Genomic DNA, 11,622 nt, shown 5'->3' with positions numbered 1-11,622 from the left:
TTTAAAAAGCAGCTGTGGTTACGTACGTCAATTTTTCTAGAACAGCTAGGCACTGTAGTTTTTAGCAAACATTACTTAAACAGGAAGTAAATGGTGTTCTGTTGGCGGCTAACTTTAGCTGCTGATTAATCCACATTTGGTGCTCTGGTGAGTGACAGCAGGATGGTGTACGTGGGAGTGATTAGAGATAAGCTACAACGTGTGCTTGTTTGTGGCGATGAAGCAACACATCTCCCAGTGCAACAGTGTGCCTCATTGATGCATTTGAACAGCTTTTGGAGAACACTGGAATTTTTTGGCACAAAGAAATGGGCTGTGGCTACACAGGGTCAGCTTGTTGTTGTTGTTGTTTTGGTCTTTTCATGAGATTTGTTGACAATAAAAACATACACTATCTGCAGACATTATTCACATCCGATTTTATTATGGAAAATTTCTATGTATATTTCCTGAAGATCAGAGCACAGGTAGTGATTACCTCATGTCCTACCACAGACTTTAAAATGCTAACTCTTTTTTTTTTAAATACGCAAACTATCCTGATCCTGCCTGAACAGCCTCATTTCTTCTTGTGTGAAATAGGTTTCAGTGACCTAAATATTTCTTTTCTTTGTTTTTAAACCTCAGGGCTGGCTGGACAATGTTCATCAGTGCTTACTGGCATGGAATACACGCTGGCTACTACCTCTCCTTCCTCACCATCCCCCTGTGCATTGCAGCTGAGTCTGCCATGGAGGTGTCTGTCCGAGCTAAACTGGGCCCTCGTGGACAGAACATCTTTGACTGGGTTCACTGGTTCTTGAAGATGAGGGCCTATGACTACATGTGCATGGGCTTCGTGCTGCTGAAGGCTTCTGACACAATCGATTACTGGACGTCCATCTACTTTATCATGCACGTCGTTGCTGTTTGCTGTATAATAGTGGGCAGGGTGCTGAAGGGAGGCAAAAGAGAAGGGAGGAGAGGGGACAAGGAGGACAAAAGAGAGGGAGAGAAGATAGAAAATGTTAAAGAGAAACTGGTAGAAAAAACGCACTGAAAGAAGCTGCAGAAACGAACTGGTTAGATACTTTAGAGGAGAAATTATGCCAAGACTAGAATTTGTAGCCCTCTCCTTCCCTCAACAATGGGCACACAGGCTCAATATTTCCTGTGAGAAAAGTTTAACTTGAGTTTATTAAAAGTACAATAAATCAAAAGAAAATTGTGACACGTTAACTCCACTAAGGGTTGCCACTGGAGACATTTCATGTACAGTGGGTACGGAAAGTATTCAGACCCCCTTAAATTTTTCACTCTTTGTTATATTGCAGCCATATGCTAATAATAAATCTGCAAAAATGTCAAAAATTCTGTGTTTTTCTGTCAATATGGGGTGCTGTGTGTACATTAATGAGGAAAAAATGAACTTAAATGGTTTTAGCATATGGCTGCAATATAACAAAGAGTGAAAAATTTAAGGGGGTCTGAATACTTTCCGTACCCACTGTATGTATTTAAAGGTACTGTGAACACTGGGAGAGGAATGTTAATGTTGTATTATGGGTGGTAGCTGTTGCATCTGCCTGTGGAGTATGTGTGATTTAATTTCAAGACACCATGCCCAGTTTTAAGTGTTTTGAAGCTGTATTACTGGCCAAACCATGGTTGTTGACCTGTTAAAATGCTGTTTCAGGTTGCAAAGGGACTCAAACAATACCCATGAGATCCCTAACCAACACAACATTCCACCAGCACTTAGTCTTATGTTACAGTACTGGAGTAACATAAGACTGGAGGCTGGAGTGAATAGATTATGATGATGGTATCATTATTAGGGCTCATTACTTTTATGGAAAACTGCCATTTGACATGTTAAATCATCAGCTTGAATGTTTTTGACCACAGCAAACAACCTTAAAGTTATGCTTCTGAAAAAGTTAATGCTGAAACATTGCAATGTTAAACTACTGTGCAGCATTTATTTACAGTATCAGTGGACTTTAACTCATTTAAAGTAGAAATACAAGCTTCGTGGTGCCTGGTGAAGGTCCAGTTTACATTTGGATTGCTACCTAAGACTTGCTTAAATAATTAAATAACCTCAAGTATTATCAGCATTATAGTGTCTCTTATTTTATTGGTTGAAAATTTGTGGGCCTTATTTTACTCCCTTAATCCAGTGAATCCAAAATGATGTTTTGTATGGATTTGTTTTTCTTACTGTTGAATACATGCCATGTGAAAGATGGCAACAGTCTGTTCACTGCCACCGTGTCTGTGCTGCTGTTCACAGACCATTCAGGGTTGGGACCAAACACTATACAAAAGGTTTCACATAACTATAAGCAGCTAATGTAAGCCATGAGTAAAAGCACTAGTGTTGGAGGCATGGCTGAAAGGTGTTTTCAGTAATTTTTCAATATTGTATGTCACAAAATGAAAGATATGTGTTAGATTATATATAAAATAATGAAATGGATGTTCAAACATAACACTATCCCAGTGTGATGTATATGTACATGTGGCCAAACTTGTAATCTGTGTAAAACAAAAACATCAGTAACAAATTTTGTTGTTTAGTAGGGCTATATCTGAAACATTTATTCAGACAGTAGACCTCTCTAAAATAATATGATGTGATATCTACACAATGCAAGTTGATGATGATGAATTATTGCCCAGGTTTAACCACACTGAACTGTCCAGTCAGAAAACAAGCAAAGGGTTCTTTTACGCCCGTTTCAAACTGTGTGATCACGCTACTGTGCATCAGGTTTTACATGAGCATGACAGAATGTTACTTAGAACTGAGATCATTTGAATTATTCTGCTGTAACTCTCTCTGTGCCAACACTTATGGTCCTTCAGCTCATCTTCAGTATATTTATTTTCTGCCTTTTCTTTATATACTGCACCGTGACACTCTGCTTTGTAACAGTGTTACATGTGGAACACTTAACGGCATTTCTTTACCAATGTTATGTGCTTTTTCTTTTTTCCAAGTCTACTTGATATTAATGCCCATGAATTATTTGTAATTCTTCGTATTACACTTGTATAAAGGCTTTTACTGTATATATCACATTTGTTCAGTTGTCATGAACTCTAGCATTAGCGAACACGAACACACACCTGCTTAGTTACAACACTGTTGCAGTGCTTTCAGCCAAGAGCCAGTGTGTGTAGTTAAAACAAACACCTTGTGGCTGGAGAATTCATAATATTACTTTGAACACATTGAGTGGGTGATTAATTTTGCCCACAATTCCAATACACCAAAGTAATTCCTGAAGTTTCCAGCACAGTCAAAGGAAACTGCAAACCCCTCAGTAATACAATTGAGTTTACTGTTATGCTTTGGAGTTTCACTTCTGGCTGATTGGTCACTATCTCCTTGGAAATAATGGGTTAAAGCATACAAGGAAGTACCTGTTTGGGTAGTTACAAAGGGAGTAAAGTCCATGTGGAGGGTAGGCAGCACTTCCTTATGAAGAGCTGGCTCACCATTTGTTTTGTGCTGAATTAGTCAAGTATCAGACGTGGTGAAATAGCAAGGTTTTTAAAGCTACATCAGAGAAATGGCCAGTGATCCACAGAAACAAGGCTCAGGCAAGTTGTATGACTACACTGAAGGTGTGTGTTTTCTTATTTCTGACCACATTTACTTGTACATATTAGTCCGTTTAAATAGTGAATACCTAACTAATGTTACTATTGGTATCGAGTCATCTGTTAACCTGACTGATATACTGTCATTTCCATTTACTGTTTTTCTGCTCTTCACTCCGCCACACACAGGGAATGGTTATCCTGGTGACCAGCAAGCACTGAGGTTACGAAGGATTTCATCTCCAGCGTCCAGTCAGAATTACCCCCAGTTCAACTGGAGCTCGGCACCCTCAGAGGAGGATGAGAACGGTAACAGTGAACCACACCGGGACCTCAGGAGTGCCCCATTGCCCATGGCACTAAAAAGAGCTATAAGGTATTTTAACTGAATTGAAAATAAAGTTTGAAATATATTTTAAAGCTAATGTAGATATTATTAAAATAATCATATCAAAATACAGTGTTTAAGGGGTTGTGATGAACCTAAAGAGAATTATCACCTAATAGTTCCCCTCAACTTTAGAGAGCTTCATAGCAAGTTTCAGCTCATTGCTCTGGTTTTTCCAGCTCGCAGCCGGTTTTGATTCACTCTCACTGGGATGTTTTCTAGCTGGTGAACAACAGCCAAATATTGCCCTCAGAAATTGTTAAGATACCAAACATAGAGTTAAGTTAGTAAATTATTTGGAAAGTCTAGACATGTAAAATAAAGTTTTAGTAGTGATTATATTAACCTAAGGTTACTCCAGAGTCATGAAGATGTTGTCCACTACAGACAGGTGCAGCAGATGCATGTGCCCGTGGTTTCCAGTGTGGAGTCCTGGAAAAGGAAAAAGACCAAATCTCTGCATAAACTCAAAGACAATGCCAGGGGATTTCTCACACTGTGGAACAAGTCCTTGCAAAAGATTGGAGGTGCACATTCCACATATTATTTCAAATGGAAAAGTGTCCATTTATTTTACACTTGTGGTGTACGATGCAGTTTGCACTAAATCTGAGTCCTCTGCCCACACAGGGAACTTCGGCGGTGGTGTCCAGTCTTACTTCCTTTTCCTGCGATTTTTGGTGGTGCTCAATTTTGTTTCCTTCTTATTGATTGCTGGATTTGTTCTTATCCCCAACATTGTCTTCAGATCTGATGGGACAAGCCTTGCTAACAGCACCGGTAATGACATTTTGCTCACATTGAATTTTGCTTTAACTTTGGGGTAACACGTGGCAGTAGTACATTGTGTTTCCATGGCCCTTCAGTTGTCTGTATTTCCTGCCTTCTTATGTTTTAGCACCAGTCATTCTAATAAAAACAGGAATCCTCACAGTTTCCAGGCAGCAGCCCTGCTTCAGGGCACAGGATGGTATTCCCCTCAAAAATAAAAGGAAGAAATGCTCACTGGTACATGAAGAGAGGGCTTCCTCCCAAAACACTACCTAGAAAATAACGGACATTCAGGTTTAATTTTCACTATCAGTAAAATATATGATACAATTTTGACTTAATATCCTAAAAAAGATCATTTTAATAAACAAAACATTTTTTAAGTTGTATGAAGACAATACTTTTATCTAGAGGACCTTCTGCCTCTGCTATCTAATGAGTCACAGGTATTTAAAAGTAGCTGCAGCTTTTACCTTCGTTTCTGTTACTTCTAAAACCATACAGCGTGCCCCATATGAACTACATGATCTATATGTTCAGGGACCTGTAAAGCAATCTTCCTCATGCTGTGTCTTCCAGGTCCAGAGAAGTGCATGGAGTATGACCCTAATCCTCAAGGCTTGGTGGTGTTCTACAAGTACTTCCTTGACTTACTTTCAGGAACGGTGAGAAATTGCAGTGTGATATGTCAGACTCAGGTGTCTAGGTTTCAAAATAAAAGTTGATGATACACTGTAAGTAAGAGGTGCCACCACGCTGCGGTGTCTTGCACTGTCTCCTCACAGCAAGAAGGTTCGAACTTGGTGGCTGACCGAGGCCTCTCTGTGTGGAGTTTGCATGTTCTCCTCGTGCCTACGTGGGTTTACTCTGTACACTCTGGATTCATGCCACATTCCAAAGACATGCATATTATTTTAATGGGCAACTCTAAATTGTGCGTAGGTCTGAAAGTGAGTGTGAATGGTTGTTTGTTTATACGTCAGCCCTGTGAGAGACTGGCATCCTGTGCAGGGTGTACCCTGCCCACTGTTGGCTGGGATTCTTTCCAGCTCCCCTGCAGCCCTCTACAGGATAGGCTGTATAGATATGGATGAATATCAGTGAGTCATCAGCGTTTTAGCAGGCTATTTCCATACCCAGTTTTCAACAAAATTGAGAAGTACACACAGCTTTGCATTCCCCAAAATACAATACACTAAAATACAATGCACATAACCTCAGTGTGCTCAATGGCAGCTATGAACTGTTTCTTGTCTATATTTAAGTACATCAGATTTGCTTAGTGACTAACTGCTACTTTTGGTTCAGGGTTTTATGGAATATTCATACCTGTTTTATGGCTATTACAACAACACACTGGGGGAGGACAGAAACTTCTCCTACAACATCCCCCTGGCCTACCTCTTCACCGTGGTCTTCTACTTCATCTTTTGTCTCATTTGTATCATAGCACGGTCAGTCCCAGCACACTTTCAGGTTCACACTGTTCTATGTGTGTGTGTGTGTGTGCAGAGCCTTCACACTGTTCTATGTGTGTGTGTGTGCAGAGCAATCTCAGTACAAAAAGTTAGTAGACATGAAGAGAATGACACTGTGCATCTATACACAGCATGGGAACTGCAGCTCGAGTTGCTGTGGCAACAGGAGGCAGCACTGTGGCCAACTACAGTATGATAGTGTTTACTGGCTGGGACTACGGTTGCTTGGGAGGCAAAGCTACCAAACTGAAGCAGAACAACATCCACTACCGGCTACAGGTCAGAGGGGATCTGTCCTGTTTAGCAGGATTTGGAGGATTTAAGAAAAATAGAAATGAGATCCATGTTTTATTTTATTTTATTTTATTTTTTACTATTCCTTTAAGTGAGATGCATTTTGATAACCCCTCACCTCTGTCTCCTCTGTCTACATCAGGTGGATCTAGAAGAGGAGAGAATAAAGAAGCAGGCAGCTGCTCTGACCTCATGTCAAAAAGTTGTTTTATACTCTCTACGTGTCTTAATGTTTTTAATATCATGTGGGCTCATTGGAGCAGCCTTCTACTGCATCTTTTTGGCCACCAACTTCAGCCAGGTACAGTAAATGATGTTACAGTTCAGTGATGAAGCCAACATAGTCTTTTTAAAGTCTTGGGTGAACTGTTGGCTCCCAACTCTTCCAAACAGCAAAGAAGTGGGGAGCAAGGGATCCTGGGTTTAATTTTTGAGTACCTACCCTCCATTGTCATCACTGCTGGAAACTTCCTGGTGCCTCTGCTGTGCGACCAGATCGCCTTAATAGAGCGTTATGCCCCTAGCACTACAGTCATAATGGCACTATTAAGGTATGCACTGGTGTTTATGTGGGAGAATGATAATGTCAACTGGTTTGCATTTAGTTTAATCTTTATGATGGTTTAAAACTGAATAATCTCTAATCCTTGTATAAACACCCGAATAACCTTAGCATGAGAATCCCAGTTAGATCGATAGTAATACCCAATTTCTCTTCCTCGTTCAGGGCAGTATTCCTGCGTCTGGTGAGTCTGGGTGCTCTGCTTTTCACTCTGTGGCGTCAGATCACCTGTGAGGGGCACACAGACAGCGGAGCTTGTGAATTGTGCCAATACAACCATGAAGTATACCCGGTAATTATAATCCTCTGGAGCTCATGAGAATTATTTTTAAGATGCTTCTTCCTCACAATCAGTATGGAAGGAGGCTCCAAGCTGTTAGACAACTATAGGAGCGAATTCTTCAGATGACAAATATAAAGCAATTCTGCAGTTAGGAGAAGAGATGACAAAATGTTAAAAGTTAGTGGAGTCAACTACATAACTACAACATAAGCAAGAGAGACAAACAGATTCTTGGTCATTTGAGTTTACCAAATACCTGTGAGTCACCAGAATAGACTTTGAAACATATTTCGAATCTGTTGTTATTCAGTAAATTACAGTATTCAAGACTCACACAGCCAGTCTTTGAATAAATCATGAATACCCTGATAGAAGTAGATGACTGTCTTACCTACTGACACTGGAGTCTTTGTTAAAATATCAAAAAATATCAAATGTGTGCTATTATTACAGCTTTTTGTACTATTATTAGAAGATAATGTACCTACTTTGAGTGACATAGTTCTAACTTAAGAATTTGGGGGAAACACCAAAGAACACAAAACATGGTTAGTTGTAAAATCGTATTCTTTGAATGTTTGTGTGATGATGTAGTGCTGGGAAACACGTGTAGGACAAGAGATGTACAAGCTGACACTGTTTGACTTTCTCATCAACGTCGCTGTCCTCGTCCTGGTGGAGTTTCCACGGAGGTACAAATCATTGTGTCAACAGTTTGTCTATAATAAATTAGAATGAATCTGCACATTTTGGTAAATCAGCGAAGATGTTAAGCCATGTGACTGTGCTGTGTTTGTGTGTCAGGATGGTGGTGGACAACTGGCCCAGTAAGTTGGCTCAGTGGGTGGGTCGGCAAGAGTTTGTGGTCCCTTACAATGTACTCAGCCTGGTTTATGGTCAGACTGTGGTTTGGACAGGAGCTCTTTTTTGCCCTTTGCTTCCACTCATCAACACCATTAAGTTTGTCATCCTCTTCTACTGCAAAAAGGTGAAGATGTTGCTTTAACACAACCAACATGTCACACAATGCCAGATTGTTGACTCGGTGAGGTAAAGGTTATTCACTAACAATCTGTTTTGGTTTTGTCCCTCACCCTGTTTCATATCTCCATTGCCGCTTCCCCCTTAGATCACGCTCTTTTATAACTGTCGACCAGCACTGAAGACGTTTCGTTCTACCACCTCCGCTTTCTTTTTCTTGGTGGTACTTCTGTTTGGCTGGATCCTGGCCACAGCTGTCATGATTTACAGTCTGGCTGAGTGAGTGCTAACTGCTTCCTTCTGCCCTGTAACAATCATAACAACAGGTGCTTTTTGTTTTAGCACTAGGAATGATAAATAATACTAGTGAGAAAAAACGTGAGGTTTTTGCTCTACATTCATAATATAGAGCATTTTAAATGCTCTATATTAAATCCACCACTTAAATCCACCACTAGAAAGTTTGGATAAAAATGTTTTCCATGTTCCAGGATCCGTCCTTCAATGGGTTGTGGGCCCTTCCGTTTCCTATCCAACATTTGGTCCATTGTTCCAACCTCTTTCTATAGCCTTTCTACAACCACACAAGAGTTTCTCTTCTTCATAGGCTCCCAGGCATTCACCATCCCTCTGTTTGTGTTATCTTGGTGAGTGAACCTGTGCTTTCTGTAGGATCGGTGCTATACACACTCACCGACCACTTTATTAGGTACACCTGCACAATTGTATGCACATCAATGCAACACTTCTTCCTTAACATCTGTGTTTATGAAGCTCAATGTGTTTCAGTTTTTAGTGAAATTGTCATAAATGTGTACATTTTATTATGTTTATTATTGAGGTCATAGTTGCAGGTGGTGTTATATTCAGAGGTTTCCCTAATATTCTGACCCTCTTATGTATGTAGCTAGAGAGGACAAAAATATAGAGACACCTCTGAATATAAGGTAGTCGGTAAAAACCACCGTTAACTATGATCTCCTTACTAAACATACAATTGAATTTACACATTTATGGCAATTTCAACAAAAACTAAAGCATTTTGAGCTTCATAAACACAGATGTTTTAAGGAAGACATGTTGCATTGAATTCAATACAGTTGTACAGGGGTATCTAATAAAGTGGCCAGTGAGTGTATACACTATATATACAGTGCTGCATTTAATCCTAATCATAGATTTCAGCCTATATTTTACCTGTGTAATTTATGGTGTTCACAGTCCATTTTATGATGTATAATCATGGCTCTTTTGTCCTCCGACAGTGTGGTCATGTGCTATTTTATAGCCCTAGCTTCTGTCTATGGGAAAAATGTTGCTCTGCTGAGAGCTCAGTTGAAACTGGTAAGTTGGTGTCATTTACCTTTATGGTGTTATAAAGAAAAGACTTAACAGGTCATGAACTTTAACCATGTGTAGGCTGCTATGTGATGTCCTAATATTTGCAGGCATTCGCTTTTACTAATGCAGTGGTTGGTCTTTGGCTTACAGGAGGGCCGCGACAAGCAGTTCCTTGTCAAGCAAATTGCGGAGCTGAGCCGACAACTTCAGATACCAAAACATAATGGAGTGCAAGACTGCAGATAACAGATTGTATGGACAATATTTAGTTTTTATGACCTTTTTTTTTACCTTAAGCGTGAAAAGACATGAGATATCTGAAAAAACTAAGTCAGTGTCATAGTGTTGGCTGAGTTCTAGCCGGCAACCCCGCAACAAGGTTATTGCTATAAACATGATGTGCTTATTGACAGATCTAAACCAAAAGATCCCTTTTCCTACGATAATTTGAAAAGGGTCATTAAAATATGATTATTATTAATCTACGTTATGTTGTCAAATTGTATAAAAGTCGGAAATAAATGGCATTTGTATGCCTTATATATTTTGTGCTTTTTACGTAATAAAACTAAAAGAGTTATACTCCCTCTAGTGTCACAATTGTGTTGTTACAACAATCTGCAATGTTTACTTCCGGTTTGGGTCTACTTATTCCTGCGAGCTACTGCAGACATCAGCAATACGATACTCTTCTCCCAACAAGGTAGTGCCAGTGCTTAGCGTTCTGTATTTGTATGTTAATTTGTTGGAATGATGACTTTGTTGTGAGGGATCAAGTTAAATGTCTGTGCTCGCAGCTGTTTAGTATAGCGTTAAGTTAGAAAGTAGCTAATCCTGGCTAACGTTAGCTTGGTTGTAAAAAGCAATCCAAGTAAAATTTACAACACAAGGTGGCTTTTTTATTTTCATACCTGGTCAGTTTTCAGCTCCACTGATTTCCTCACTTTACCTTAGTACAAATGATAAAGGTTTATAAACAAACTGAGTGTTTTCGCTCTGTGCTTACTGCTCTGGAATAACCTTTGCTATTTTCATATAAATAGAGCTAACTGACTGCTAACGTACAGTACCAACAGTCGTCAGGGCAACAATGAACATCCTCCCAAAGAAGAGCTGGCATGTGCGTAACAAAGACAACGTCGCTCGCGTGCGGAGGGACGAGGCCCAAGCAGCAGAACAGGAGCGTGAGGCCAAGCGTCGCCTGGAGCGTGCAGAACAAGAGGTGCTATCACGTTATTTCCAGTAACGGTGATGGTGATGATGATACCATACTTGCAGACTAGCGTTTTGCTATGTTATAGACCTACAATGTCTCACTTTCCGTTAAGGTCCCATTTATAACTGGGTTATAAGCTGTAATTGATTATTAATACGTAATTTAGTAATGCTTTGTAGATTAGTTATTAGGCATTAACAACAATATTGGGGTTGCCAGTTTGTGGAAAATCCTTCTCCACCGCAACACTTTGGATTTTGGCAATTTCTGGAAAAGAGATGTGGGGCATCCAGACCAAAATCCTTTTATAAGATGCTCATTAAGATGTATAACTGCAAACCTATAATTTGTTAACATTTATAATTGCAGGTGACTGACTTTTGCTGACAGCTCATCAGAAATCTAAAGACCTGAAACACCGTCTTAATAACATGAATAACTGCAAACCTGATGCTTTATAGTAATGAAAGTGTGAAATCATTCTTCTTCTTCTTATTTCCTTGAGTTCCCCGTGGAACAAAGGGCCTCAACAACAGCTCTCCAACGCAGTCTATTCTGGGCAGCCTTTTTCACTTCACCCCACGACAGGTTGCACTTCTTCATTTCCTCTTCATAGGATCGTCTCCACGTGGTCTTAGGGCGACCGACCCGTCTCTTTCCCCGAGGGTCGCATTGCAAGGCCTGCCGGGTGATGTCCTGTGAGGGTTTCCGCAGGGT

General features: G+C 40.1%; 3 protein-coding genes across 4 annotated transcripts in view; all 3 read left to right on the top strand.

Moving 5' to 3' along the window:
* mboat7 (membrane bound O-acyltransferase domain containing 7) overlaps positions 1 to 1,295 on the top strand; it is a 7,288-nt gene extending 5,993 nt beyond the window's left edge. For both annotated transcript variants that reach the window (XM_020617672.1, XM_020617671.1), the window contains exon 9: positions 628 to 1,295. In XM_020617672.1, coding sequence (XP_020473328.1) covers positions 628 to 1,039 — 412 coding nt within the window. In that variant the 3' untranslated portion in view covers positions 1,040 to 1,295. The remainder of the gene's footprint in view (positions 1 to 627) is intronic.
* Positions 1,296 to 3,560: 2,265 nt separating this feature from the next.
* tmc4 (transmembrane channel-like 4) lies at positions 3,561 to 10,109 on the top strand. Its single transcript, XM_020617585.1, has 16 exons — positions 3,561 to 3,615; positions 3,781 to 3,967; positions 4,367 to 4,506; positions 4,610 to 4,759; positions 5,330 to 5,415; positions 6,059 to 6,204; positions 6,360 to 6,507; positions 6,665 to 6,823; positions 6,916 to 7,073; positions 7,250 to 7,376; positions 7,962 to 8,059; positions 8,172 to 8,355; positions 8,497 to 8,627; positions 8,840 to 8,995; positions 9,614 to 9,692; positions 9,840 to 10,109. Exons 1-16 carry the CDS (start codon positions 3,561 to 3,563, stop codon positions 9,933 to 9,935), a joined length of 2,100 nt encoding a protein of 699 aa, XP_020473241.1. The 3' UTR covers positions 9,936 to 10,109.
* Positions 10,110 to 10,288: 179 nt separating this feature from the next.
* leng1 (leukocyte receptor cluster (LRC) member 1) overlaps positions 10,289 to 11,622 on the top strand; it is a 9,169-nt gene continuing 7,835 nt past the window's right edge. Inside the window, exons 1-2 of the mRNA XM_020617673.1 lie at positions 10,289 to 10,392; positions 10,733 to 10,911. Coding sequence (XP_020473329.1) covers positions 10,780 to 10,911 — 132 coding nt within the window. The 5' untranslated portion in view covers positions 10,289 to 10,392; positions 10,733 to 10,779. The remainder of the gene's footprint in view (positions 10,393 to 10,732; positions 10,912 to 11,622) is intronic.

The sequence above is a fragment of the Monopterus albus genome, unplaced genomic scaffold (assembly GCF_001952655.1).
Source record: "Monopterus albus unplaced genomic scaffold, M_albus_1.0 scaffold192.1, whole genome shotgun sequence".
NCBI lineage: Eukaryota > Metazoa > Chordata > Actinopteri > Synbranchiformes > Synbranchidae > Monopterus > Monopterus albus.
This window is presented reverse-complemented; position numbering and strand designations above follow the sequence as displayed.